Source organism: Electrophorus electricus, chromosome 18 (genome assembly GCF_013358815.1).
Source record: "Electrophorus electricus isolate fEleEle1 chromosome 18, fEleEle1.pri, whole genome shotgun sequence".
In the NCBI taxonomy this organism is placed as follows: Eukaryota; Metazoa; Chordata; class Actinopteri; order Gymnotiformes; family Gymnotidae; genus Electrophorus; species Electrophorus electricus.
The window spans coordinates 15,855,861-15,868,596 of record NC_049552.1 but is presented as its reverse complement, the minus strand read 5'-3'; the positions used below and the strand labels follow the sequence as shown (position 1 = coordinate 15,868,596).

Genomic DNA, 12,736 nt, shown 5'->3' with positions numbered 1-12,736 from the left:
AGCTGACCCCAGTGGTGGCAGAGATGTTTCTTGAAGGGGAACTCTACCCTTTGAAATCGTATCATGAAACACACAGTCACAGCACCTGATCCTGGTGTGAAGTTTCACTTAATATTTGGAGTTGAAATATGTAGCCTTTGCACCCCGAGATAAAACGGCTCCTGAATCAATGCGCTGAGAGATGAATGTGAGCTCGTCCGTGTGGTTCGCTGTCTGCCATATGTACCTCTTTGTCTGTCCACAGACTGTGCTCTTTATTTCACACAGACTGAGCCAGAGTAAAGGAAAGAATTCTTTTCACAGTCACTATTTATTTTATCCCTGGCCAAATTTATTGTATTTGCCGGGCACATAGAGACTGGCGACCTTGCCGCTTCTGTTGGCTTGGCCGAAGTGACATTTGTTGGGTCTTGAAAGAGCAATATTTGACCCTCCCCTTCACGGCCTTATCGAGTCTGTAGATATGCAGCAGCGGCCCACTCGTGAAGCCCGTAAGACAACTACAAATGGGCTTCAGACATTTTCCTTCAGCCATGCACGGCGGTTGCAGAAGGGACTGATTTCGTTGTCTTGCTTTGCTCAGAGTGCCCACTACTGGCTCTCTGGCTGATGAGTTTGTGTTTCAAAAGTTCACCAGAGGGTTTGAGGTCCTATCGATCGGCCTCGCTGTAGAAGGCCTTTCAGTACCTCCTCTGCGATCATGGCCGTTAAATGAGAGAGGTGGCTATCTTAAGCCGGCACTCGGACCATTTCGTAGGCCGCACCAGCATCTGTTGACACAGAAGTGGCAGCAAAATATGGACAGAATGATGGCAGAAAGATATGAAAACACTCAAAGCCTAATGATAAGATTATGTTTCATTCACAGTATTCACCGTTTATTTTATATCAATCTTTTGCATAATGTAAGAATGCGTTGATCATAAAACAGTAAGATATAAATGGCTGTAAACACAGCAAGCCCTTTGTGAGCGAGCAGTGTGGCTTCAGACTATCATTTAGGCAAGAGCGGTTTTTTCAAAGTGCTACTTTCACAACTTTACATGCGATGCACCTGCACACAGGCTCTAATCCCCACCACACTGCCACCTCAGCGTGGAATGTTCCAGAAATAGAAAGCTTAGAAGAGCGCAGGGCTGTGCTAATGAGACGGGAGCTGCGGTGGAAACTCCGGTCCTCTCAATCCCATGGCCTCCTCTAGACTGAAATGTTTGTGTTGTTTTCCAGATGGTTTGCTTGTCGAAGAGAACAATGCTGAGGTCCCTCAGTGTTTGGTTCATTTGAACCTCTGTCCCTTAGCTTCTTTATTGCCAGGAGTAGTCACAGGAAGGCTGTATTTCATCCGCCCACGACCCCAGCCTGCAGGAACAAGACCAGCCTTCAGTCTTCAGAGTGTGAGTATTCCCACAGCCTTCTCTATGTGAGTGTTCTCAGAGCATTTAGTGTGTGTGTTCTCACAGCCTTCAGTATGTGAGTGTTCCCACAGCCTTCAGTGTGTCAGTGTTCCCACAGCCTTCACTATCTGAGTGTTCCCACAGCCTTCACTATCTGAGTGTTCCCACAGCCTTCACTATCTGAGTGTTCCCACAGCCTTCACTATGTGAATGTTCTCAGAGCATTTAGTGTGTGAGTGTTCCCACAGCCTTCAGTATGTGAGTGTTCCCCCAGCCTTCAGTGTGTCAGTGTTCCCACAGCCTTCACTATCTGAGTGTTCCCACAGCCTTCACTATGTGAATGTTCTCAGAGCATTTAGTGTGTGAGTGTTCCCACAGCCTTCAGTATGTGAGTGTTCCCACAGCCTTCAGTGTGTCAGTGTTCCCACAGCCTTCACTATCTGAGTGTTCCCACAGCCTTCACTATCTGAGTGTTCCCACAGCCTTCACTATCTGAGTGTTCCCACAGCCTTCACTATCTGAGTGTTCCCACAGCCTTCACTATGTGAATGTTCTCAGAGCATTTAGTGTGTGAGTGTTCCCACAGCCTTCAGTATGTGAGTGTTCCCACAGCCTTCAGTGTGTCAGTGTTCCCACAGCCTTCACTATCTGAGTGTTCCCACAGCCTTCACTATGTGAATGTTCTCAGAGCATTTAGTGTGTGAGTGTTCCCACAGCCTTCAGTATGTGAGTGTTCCCACAGCCTTCAGTGTGTGAGTGTTCCCACAGCCTTCACTATCTGAGTGTTCCCACAGCCTTCACTATCTGAGTGTTCCCACAGCCTTCACTATCTGAGTGTTCCCACAGCCTTCACTATCTGAGTGTTCCCACAGCCTTCACTATCTGAGTGTTCCCACAGCCTTCAGTGTGTGAGTGTTCCCACAGCCTTCACTATCTGAGTGTTCCCACAGCCTTCACTATCTGAGTGTTCCCACAGCCTTCACTATCTGAGTGTTCCCACAGCCTTTGGCGTGTGAGTGTTCCCACAGCCTTCAGTATTTGAGTGTTCCCACAGCCTTCAGAATGTGAGTGTTCTCAGAGCCTTTAGTGTGTGAGTGTTCCCACAGCCTTCAGTGTGTATGTTCCCACAGCCTTTAGTGTGTGAGTGTTTCCATAGCCACAGAGAGAGAGAGAGAGAGAGAGAGAGAGAGAGAGAGAGAGAGATTCAAAATTGTAGTAAAGTCTCCAGAGAAACAGAATGTTTCAGACAGAGGTCCTTCATCAACTGTGCAAGCAAAGTGTGTGTGTGTGTCTCATGTATATATATATATATATATATATATATATATATATATATATATATATATATATATATATATATATATATGACACACACACACACACACACACATATATGTAGTGGCGTTCCATTATTTCGAGGCAGACAGCGAGAGCACTTGCACAAAGCTGCCACCTGAATTGAAGCCTGACTAACTCCTGCTCACATTAGCAGACGTGGAGTGGACGCATCGCGCTCGGCGTGGGCGAGAGGAGACACAGGCGGGGACACGTCAAACTGCCAGCATCCCACCAGCAGGAGGGGAGGGCCGGGCTATCTATAGTCCTGGGCATGCGCCAGCTGAGGGCTCCATCTGTGCGCCCAGCCCCACACAAGCGCCTCCGCCAGGGTTAACGACAGGTGCTTATTGCTCAAAAATAAATGTTTCAGTCGAGGACAAAGTCTCTGAGCAGCGCTAGCGAGGGACGCAGCGTGTCGTGCGCTTCTTAAAGGGTAATCGATGCACGCCCGTCAGCCTCCGCGAGGAGCTGCTGCCTTCACAATGCCATGTTGATAACAGCTATATTTTCACTGAGACCCAGCAGGACGGACGCTTATGCAAACGGGCCATGCTGAAGGTGATTCCTTGGCATGTAAGGACATGTCTGTCCAGTGAGAGGCCACCTCTGACTTCCACTCTCTCCGTCTCCGTCTGTAACGGATCCGAGCACCCATGAGCCACGCTGCCTGCCACGCAAATCACAACAGTTTTATTACTGAGGGAATGAATGCTTCGCATCTGTTTCTGGTTGATATCGGAACATGTGTTTAGGAGTAGCCAGTGAGCTGGTCAGGTTCCACTGTCCTGGATGTCCTCTGTCCTGCACTTCTAGGCACCATGCAGGCACAGAGGTGTCCTGGACGGACAGGCTCTTCCAGACGGCTCTGGCTCTGGCACGCGCCACCCCATCCGGCTCAGGCCCCGCGGGGCTTCCGGGGGACTTCAGAGGTCACTGCCCACAAAAGGACACCTGTCCAGGCTGGACAATACAGTGGCCTGACAAGACGTGGACCACATCGGCCTGGCGGTGTCAGTCCATCCAACTATCACCCCGTGAAAGAAAAACCTCACCATTGCCATTGTTCTTTCTGCATCCGAGGCACTTCCGAAACATTCCTGGACTTCAATGAAATTCCGTGTGGGAATGGCATGCCCACTCCACGTCAGCAGGGGGCAGCTGCGTTCAGCGAGTCAATGGGAAACGCTATCGGCCGCGCGGCTGTCGGCGTCGGAGGATGCACCGAGGCCTAAACGTGCGCGGCGAGGTATTTGTAACGAAAACCCTTCACCCAAAATAGAGGAGACAGGAACCCGCAGATGAGGCCGTGAAGGCTGTGCTCCAGGGAATATGGGCTCTGGGGGAGGAAATGTGAGGCATGGTGGAAGTAGATAAAAGGAACCATCTGAAAACACGATGTCCAGGTCCTCTGTAGCGCACAGTGTGCTGGCACAGGAAGTACAGACTTGGGACACGGGGTTTGTACAGAGTGCCCAGGACCCATTACAACAGCAACACAGCGTGGACATGAAGAAATAAACAGACAAGACAGACAGAAAGGAAGACAAGAAGAGAGAGAGAGAGAGAGAGAGAGAGAGAGAGAGAGAAGCAGTAGTGTGACAAAGAGAAAGAAAGAATATATATATATATGAAAGGAAGACAGTATGTGTTTATGCACTATATGGTGTGGTTCAGTGGAAAGGGATATATTTTACATCTAAAAATGTATTGCTTTCCCAGTTTCCCTTACGCACCCATTTCAACTGAATGTATGTTTACTGAAACACTTTTCACATGTTATCATTCTGTTGACTCTAAAGATTTATTCGTGATAAATTTATTCATGTTTTCAAACGAGTGTGACTGCACTCTTGCAGTGCTGCGGGTAAGAAACATAACCAGAGAATAAATGCTCCATGAACTCCGAGAAATGACTGAGGAAGCCTGTGAATGTGTTAATAATTCATCTCCAAATGACTCCACGCTAGCGATGAGAGGCCGGCACGGCCAGGGCGAGCAGATCTGGGAGCAGTGCGTCTTGGTCTAATCTCTGCGTGGATAAGGATGAATGGAGGCTGAATACATCCCTCCATTTTGCTGGCCCATATAACCTGGAGTGAGCAGGTGGGGACATGAAGTCTTCTCCAATCAGGACATCTGTTCAGGGCTCGTGCGCCAGCGCTTGGCATGTGGACGTGTAGTGTCCACCTGTGTATAGTGTTCTAGAACTAGCTGGGAAAATGGGCGGGTCATGCAAATTAGATGATGGGGTGGATTATTCAGATCAGATGATAGGAGGGGTTATTCAAATCAGATGATGGGAGGGGCTATCCAGATCAGATGGCACTGTGCAATGATAGGTCAGGGTATGAAAATCAAATGGCTGTGTGTAATGACAGGCGAGGGGTTCAGATGTCACTGTGAATCACACAGTGAATCATCTCATTTGCATATGGATACCCAGGAATGAGATCTTTCTGCCATTTCCAAATGACACTTTAACAGTGCAGGTGACTTTATTGCACTCAACAAGGACAGGCAATCACAACCAAAATGCCCTCTAACAGTGTCTGGTCTTATTACACTGCATCTGTTCCATCATATTTTCTCATTATTGCTTTACTGTCATCCATTAATTTAGATGACGGTTTCATTACCAATAGATTACACTTCTGTCATATTTCCTAATTACCATCGCCCTGTTTCCTAAGGAAGGGATCGGCTGAAAAGCTTCCACACATTTGGAAAGTTCAAGACAGGTGAGAAGTGAAACCCCCCGGACGTCTCGTTAATTTTGTGTCTACATACACGCACGATTGCAAATGACCCGTGCATGAATCTGAGTTCACTGGCAGGGGAATTTTTTTTATTAAGTATAGATGTTTTTATTAAAAAAAAAAAGGGAAAGTCTGAATGGTAATGAAAACTAGGTGTCATTAAGCTGCTAATAACAGCTGCATCCCTGCTGCTTCACCATGATGTGCTCTGGGCTCACAGGGCTGGGTCTCACCCTTTAAAGGATCTCTTTAATGTTCTACATTCTTCTGTCTCCCTTAACGTGAGGAGGGTTCTGCTCTTGGCTGAGTGTGAACTCTCTCTGTATTATCGTCAACGTCCAGGTGGTTTGTGAGACGCTGCAGGGTTGAAACCTTTGCTAATTACCCCAGCTCGGAGCTGCTAGCCCGGGCTTCAGCCTGCTCCTTTCTCACATTATACTGGGTCATATGAGTGTGGACAGGTAACTGCAGATTACCCGTCCACCAGGACAGAGAGCTAGGTCTGTTAGAGAACAGATCACAGACTAGCAGAAGTACATGACATTCACCCGTCAGAAAGGCTATTTTTTGTGTGGTGCTTGTTTTCTTTTTTCCTTCCAGGGTTTGCGGTATATTACACATCATGGATGGATGTTTTCAGCAGGCGTCTGGTATCATTTGCAAGGTTTCGACTTCAACACACTTAGCGAGATTTTTATGAACAAAGATCGTTGTGTTTTAGCCAATTTTAACATAGTTACTGTCCATATCCGTGTCCCACCCACTGAATGTAACTGTACAATAACATCATTGGCGTGCGACCATAAAGAACTGCAACACACTCTTTCAAACACTCTTAACCGACCTTACCAATGACATCACCACAAAGGTAAACAAATAATTCTGATTCACATAAAACTTATACAAAACAAAAATGTAAAACATGGCAAACTCCTTAGAAATCATGTCATCCATTCTCAATGCATTGGGGTATTACATAATTGTCATCAACACCCAAATTATTGAGCAGTAATAGTTTACAGTTGTCCTATATAATAGTTTCAGCAGTTCCTTTTCCTCAGAAAACACACTCATATCTCATGTAAAGGGAGTCATAATATTGGCCCTGGAATTCTTGGGAATAGGTTTTGGGGGAATTCTTCCTCCAAATGAGAAAAACAAGTCAAAGTTTGGTATGTGGATGCCAGTTATTGAACCGAAAAAAAAAAATCGATTTCTGGTATTGATTTCTTTAGTTCAATAAAAATTAGAATTTTTCTGTTTGTACCAGTTATCATGCTCAAACAACGAGCAACATTCTCCAGCACTGTTGCGTAATGAAGCAAAATAGTGAGAATTTCGACTGGCTCGCGGCGTGCAATTCCAGAGTATTTCATTGGTGGCATCGTGAATCAGACGGGTCTGTGTTACTTGAGAGCGTGTTTTTAATTACCATAGCGGAGTGGGTGTCACAATTAAGCTGTTTGCTGTGTTTTGAGGGAGTCAGATGATCCTTCTGCTCTGAGAACACTTGCACCTTCAAATCAAGATTTATGGTTGCAAAACCATTAATTTTGAAAAGGGAAGTACCAGAATTATTTCATGGCGTGACTGCACAAGGAACCTGAGTGCTGGGAAAATCTTTAACGAACCTAAGCTTCCGAAACGCACCGCTGTATTCACCGCACACCGCGCTGTCACCTGACACCCACACCAAATCCCCTTAAACGTATATGCACAGGAAAACGCTCAGCGGTACGCCGTATGAATGAATTAACCCTCGCAGATACCTACATGTGCAGTAAAACACACACGCCCGAGCCATGCAAGAGCCAGTAACGAACCATCAGAGTACAAATGCTACAAGCCTCCTTCTCATTTGACACCCTGACAAATATTGGTCCACATTCACCGTACTGTGATCAGTTTATGAGGAATGATTGGACAGCTCTGGAAAAACGTTCCTATATATTTGCCTTTGCATGCACATATAGCACAGCTGACAAGAATCGTTCCCTAAACTGACTCATAATGTAAACCCAAGAAGTGGGACCCGTTCTTTGTCTCCAATACAAACTATACCGCATGCCGCATATTTTTAGAGAGACAAAATTGCACATTCTCAGAGTGCTCAACCAGCCGTTGTGAGACTGTTTGTCAGAACCTTGCAGGGCAAATTTTGTCTTTCCAATTTTAAACCTCCAGCCCTGGGGATTTTCTCTCTGCTGTCGAGGTTCTGATAATGAGGACCGATTTCCCTCACAGTGGGCAAATAAGAACCCGACATGCAGGTTCACTGCGGCGGTCTACAGCGTCTTCTCCAGAGCCTCATTTCTGGTCCCTCTTTTCCAGAGTCTCTTTTCCAGAGTCTCTTTTCCAGACTCGTTTCTGGTCCCTCTTTTCCAGAGCATTTTTCCAGAGCCTCTTCTCCAGATCCACGTACAGACTGTATTCTGCATCATAAATGCACCATGGCCATGGTGAGAATGGACTCTTCGACTAAGCCAGGGTTTTATATATATATATATCCAACTAACAGCCTCCAAAATTCAGTAGCTGGCCAATATACATTGTGCATCGCCACAAATAGACTATAGTTTCTAACCTTTCACCTGTAAGGTGTGACTACAAAAGAACTGATCGTGAGTGTATTGAGTTCATGCAGTTACCTTCAGAGTCATGTGTACACATATCCGCACTCTTGGAAATCAACCCACTGCACAGCTGAGTGTGATCCAGCCTGGCACACCTACCGGTCCACGTTAGAAACGTTATGTCCCTGTGCTGTAATTCCCACACCTTAATTAGGACAAAATCAGTCCCCGAAAGCACCAAACTAAATACGCAATCACTTACTTTTGTCTGGCCACACAGTGTCAGTGTTCAACTCAAAGTAATTAAACCGTGCTTTTGCTACGTGACTTTATTTGGAGATGAATCCTCCAGAGTAGCACAGAACTCCGGCAGATGTTCCCTTTACAACATGGGAGAGACCCAGTGAGGGAAGACTGCAAAAAAGGTTGCAGGAATGCCGTGTGCATACCAACCAGATGTCACCATCAAACGTTGTCACGGGAGACTCAGTTATGCAGTAACCGCTTCAGTCCTGGCACAGCCAGCAGAGAGCGTCGGCTATGGTGTCGGTGTTGTCTGCAGTGTTTACCTGCAGACTTTCAAGCACTTGTGTGGTTGTGAGCTTTTACAAGGCTGGGCCCAGCTTCCCCAAAGCACGGTAGTGATAATTGCAAGTTAACGAGAGACTCCTTCCTGGCTCTGCTGTGATCTTTGTGCCACGATGCGTTTGGGGGATGGAACTGTGATCAAAGATAACTTGCTTGCCTCACGGCTGGCGACTACCACGCCCGGGACACCTAATGTGTCCTGGATGACTGACCGAGGTCTGATTAATTAATGCGGCCTCGGTGACTCATGTACCTTTGTGACTGATTTGTCCCAACAACACAGCTTGGATGACAGACAGACCCGGGCGACTGACACGCCCGGGCGGCAAACGCAGCCCCGGCGAGACCTCTGTGGTGGCCCGGTCGTCTTACCTGACTCCACGAACTCGCTGTTGGAGGCAGTCCAAGACTCCTTGGCCTTGCGAAGACTCTCCTCCATGGCTTTGATGTCAGTAAAGGGGCAGTTGCAGTCAGGGAACCGAGGCGAACACAGGCACCAGCAATCGTTGTGCCGGCACAAGAGCTCCCCCTCGGAGTTGCATGCCACATAGCTGAGAGCTGCATCCACAAAGCGGTTCTGAAGGAACTCTGGGAGGACCTCCTGAAGACCTAGGATGGATCAGGGAGACCTTCCGTTAGGTGACGTCGTCACACGACACCGCTCCGGTTATCCTCTTCAGAGAGCACAAGGCTACTCTTCTTATGTATATGGACCAAACACAGCAATTAGCATTAGCATGGCTAGACCCAAAGTGCTGCTAGAAAACATCAAATAATTAAGCAACAGTATTTAGTACAGAAAACTGTACTAAAATATATCTACACTAAATCTGTTTAAAAACATAACTTCACAAGAAGAATATTCTATGTATTCATCTGCTTAATATTATTGTAATAAAGCACCCATGGGACAGATGTTGCACAAGACACATTTCCCTAACTGGGAGCCAACTATGTCTGAAGGTCTGTAAAACCAAACCAACCCCTTACCCAGTGACACTTTTAAACCTCCATTACTTGAATAATACGCTTATATAAGTAGCTAAGAAGTAATTTACTGTTTTATAAGATTTATAATATATATGTATATGATACAAAAGCAGAAATTCAATGTGATACCCATAAATATATAAACCTGGGAAAAAAATAACATTTGTTTAGTCCGATCAGTTGAATAAATGACAAAACCCCTTTTAATGCTGCACAAACCCACCGACATTAAATCCCCCAGAGCGCCTGACCATCACACCCCCCCCAGACACGATGCCTCCAGCGTGAGGCTTCCTATTTTACAGTTACATTTATGGCGTTTAGCAGAGGCTCTTATCCAGAGCGACTTACAAACGTGCTTAGTCATTTCCTCATAGAACACATCCTAGTACAGTACAGTAGGGTAGAGCCCAATATACCAGTGAACTAGAATACTGTATATGTTCTGCTGATACCTAGAACATATAAGCTCTATCTCAGACAGCAATAAGTACTAGAGTTAGTCAACATAGGAGCAGTCAACATTAGTGTAATAAACAATACCCTACAATAAGTACTAGAGTGTTAGTTAGTCAACACAGGAGCAGGATCGGTGGTTATTTAAATATTCCACAAATAGATGGGACTTCAGTCAGGGACTCTGCTGTCCAGACAGTCAGTGGAAATTCATTCCACCATCTGGGACAGAGAATAGTCTTGATGCTTGTCTCCCTGAGACTTGAAGCATGGTATTTCAAGGTATTTTACGATTTCGTTGGTGGCGATGAAATACGCACAAACTCCTTCTCCTCGATTCTCCTCCCCTGATTCAGCAGAGAGCTGACAGAATGAAAAACGGCTTCGACGTGAGGCAGCGGAGGCCAGACCGGCTGCCTTGCCTCTCCTCACCTGTCTGCGCCTGTTCCGAGAGCCTCTGGGACAGCTGACCGGCGCCCCGGCTCTGTAATTGGGTAATGGGATAAATAAAGACTGGTAGTGTCTGTGGCGAGGTCATGGGGCCATAAAGCACCATGGTGAACTATGGGCGTGCGGCAGGGAATCGATGCGGCCATGGTGAGGGTAATCTACCTGCTGGGACGTTCTGCTAGCAGGTACGGCAGGTATTGACATTTACATAGGAACTTAATTACTGAGCAATACTGGCTGGTGTGTGTGCGTGTGTACATGGCTTAGATATTTATTTCGTTTGTTAGATAAATGGACAGATGGACAGATTGACAGACAGATAGATAGACCCTATAAAATAAAATAAAATAAATGATTAAAACCCAAGCTGAATGTCCAAGCAGTGTTTATCAGTACATCCTGATGAAGTCATTTATTAAAGAATACATTGATCCTTTTGCTATCCTTCTGTCCATGAGAATGATCTGAATTTCACATCCCAGCAGTGGGTGTTGAACACTAATTATATTATCCGAGGAAAAGCTCATCTCACTTTCACCAGATCTGACGCCCTCCTAAAGAGAATCAAGCCTCCCTATGCTGGCTTTTCAGATTCCCTTTCCCGGTATGAATATTTATGGGATGTATTTCTCCGTATTTATTCTCTAAATCATGGAAAACAAGAGGCGTAATTAGATGCAGTCTTCCTCGCTCACCCTGGCTCCGGCAGGCTACAGAGCCAGCAGTGTGGGGAGTCGCACAAAAGCCACCGACTTGGATGGCTTTCATCCCGGAGACAGCTAAATAACAGCTTTTGTGCCCTTTCCCCCAATCGCGGCCCTTTCCCGGAGTGAAACAGCTCGGGGTTTTTTTTCAGAAGGTTTATTGCAGTCTTTAATAACGTCTCAAGACCTAAGCCCCGCCCCCCCCTCCAGCCCCGCCCCCCACGGTGCCCTCGGTTGTCTGCTAATGACAGATCAAATCTCCTCCACATAGTCAGGGCTTCAGAAATCCGGCGGAGGTGAAAGCCAGCAGGCCATTTCGTGCCGGAGGTCCGGCTAGTCTTGCCTCCGTGCTGCCCACGCAGCCTAGCGTGCCTCCTACACACTTTATTAAGGTAGTTACAGGATGGCTGTCAGCAGGGCGCTAGCTTCAGCGAGCACCTGCAGTAAGTGGGCTGGCGTTGGAAATGTCAGGGCACGCAGAGAGAGGCAAAACCTGGCACAGGCCAGGTGTATAATTAGCAACAGCTCGAAGGCTAAACACATCTGGGACGCTTTCTCTGGTGTCGCCGTAGCTGTTGTCAGTGCGCTTGCAACCCAGCTCGTAGCGACGCTGCCATCGCTGAGGTGTGAGGCGAGTTACGGTTCCGATAACCCCCCCGTCCTCTGAAGATTCAGCGGCATTAAGCACGGAGGGTTCGTCTGTTATGAAAGCAGTGGGATCGTCTTGTGGAGCCGTGGCGGAGACGTGATGTCCTTGCCTTTACAGACAAATGACCAGCTACAGGGAAGAGGATCATCTCCGCGAACCCTGCTGAATGTACATGCGGCCGCTGGAAATCCAAGCAGGAATTTTTTCACGGCAGTTCAGGAAGGAAAAAAGGCAAAAAAAGGCTTTAAAAAGACCACAAGAGGGCAGAACAGAAACCTATAGGTTCTATTTAAAAAGAAAAACAAAGAACACTAAATAATCTTGTCATTTCTCAGTGAACCCTCTCTCTCTCTCTCTCTCTCTCTCTCTCTCTCTCTCTCTCTCTCTCTCTCTCCCCTCCCTCTCTCTCTCATGTCTCTTCCTTTCTCTCTCTCTCTCTCTCCCTCTCTCTCTCTCTCTCCCTTCTCCCTCTCTCTCTCTCTCTCTCTCATGTCTCTTCCTTTCTCTCTCTCTCTCTCTCTCTCTCTCTCTCTCTCTCTCCCCTCCCTCTCTCTCCCTCTCTGTCTCTCATGTCTCTTCCTTTCTCTCTCTCTCTCTCTCTCTCTCTTCCTCTCCCTCCCTCTCTCCCTCCCTCCCTTTCTCCGTGATGTGAATGTGAGAATGAAACTAGATGCCCAAAAGTGTGGTGAGATTCGCTCTGCCAGTGACAGCTCTTTTAGGGACGAAAGATGATGGCAGGCAGGCAGGATGGAGTAAACGTCCAGCACCGGCCGAGCAAAATGCAGAATTCCTCCGTGGATTTCCTGCTATTTCTAATCTCCTCGGATTCCTCAGCAAC

General features: G+C 46.9%; 1 protein-coding gene across 2 annotated transcripts in view; it reads right to left on the bottom strand.

Moving 5' to 3' along the window:
• brinp2 (bone morphogenetic protein/retinoic acid inducible neural-specific 2) overlaps positions 1-12,736 on the bottom strand; it is an 88,289-nt gene that overhangs the window by 15,871 nt on the left and 59,682 nt on the right. For both annotated transcript variants that reach the window (XM_027011356.2, XM_027011357.2), the window contains one exon: positions 9,022-9,258. In XM_027011356.2, the coding sequence (XP_026867157.2) occupies positions 9,022-9,258 (237 nt within the window). The remainder of the gene's footprint in view (positions 1-9,021; positions 9,259-12,736) is intronic.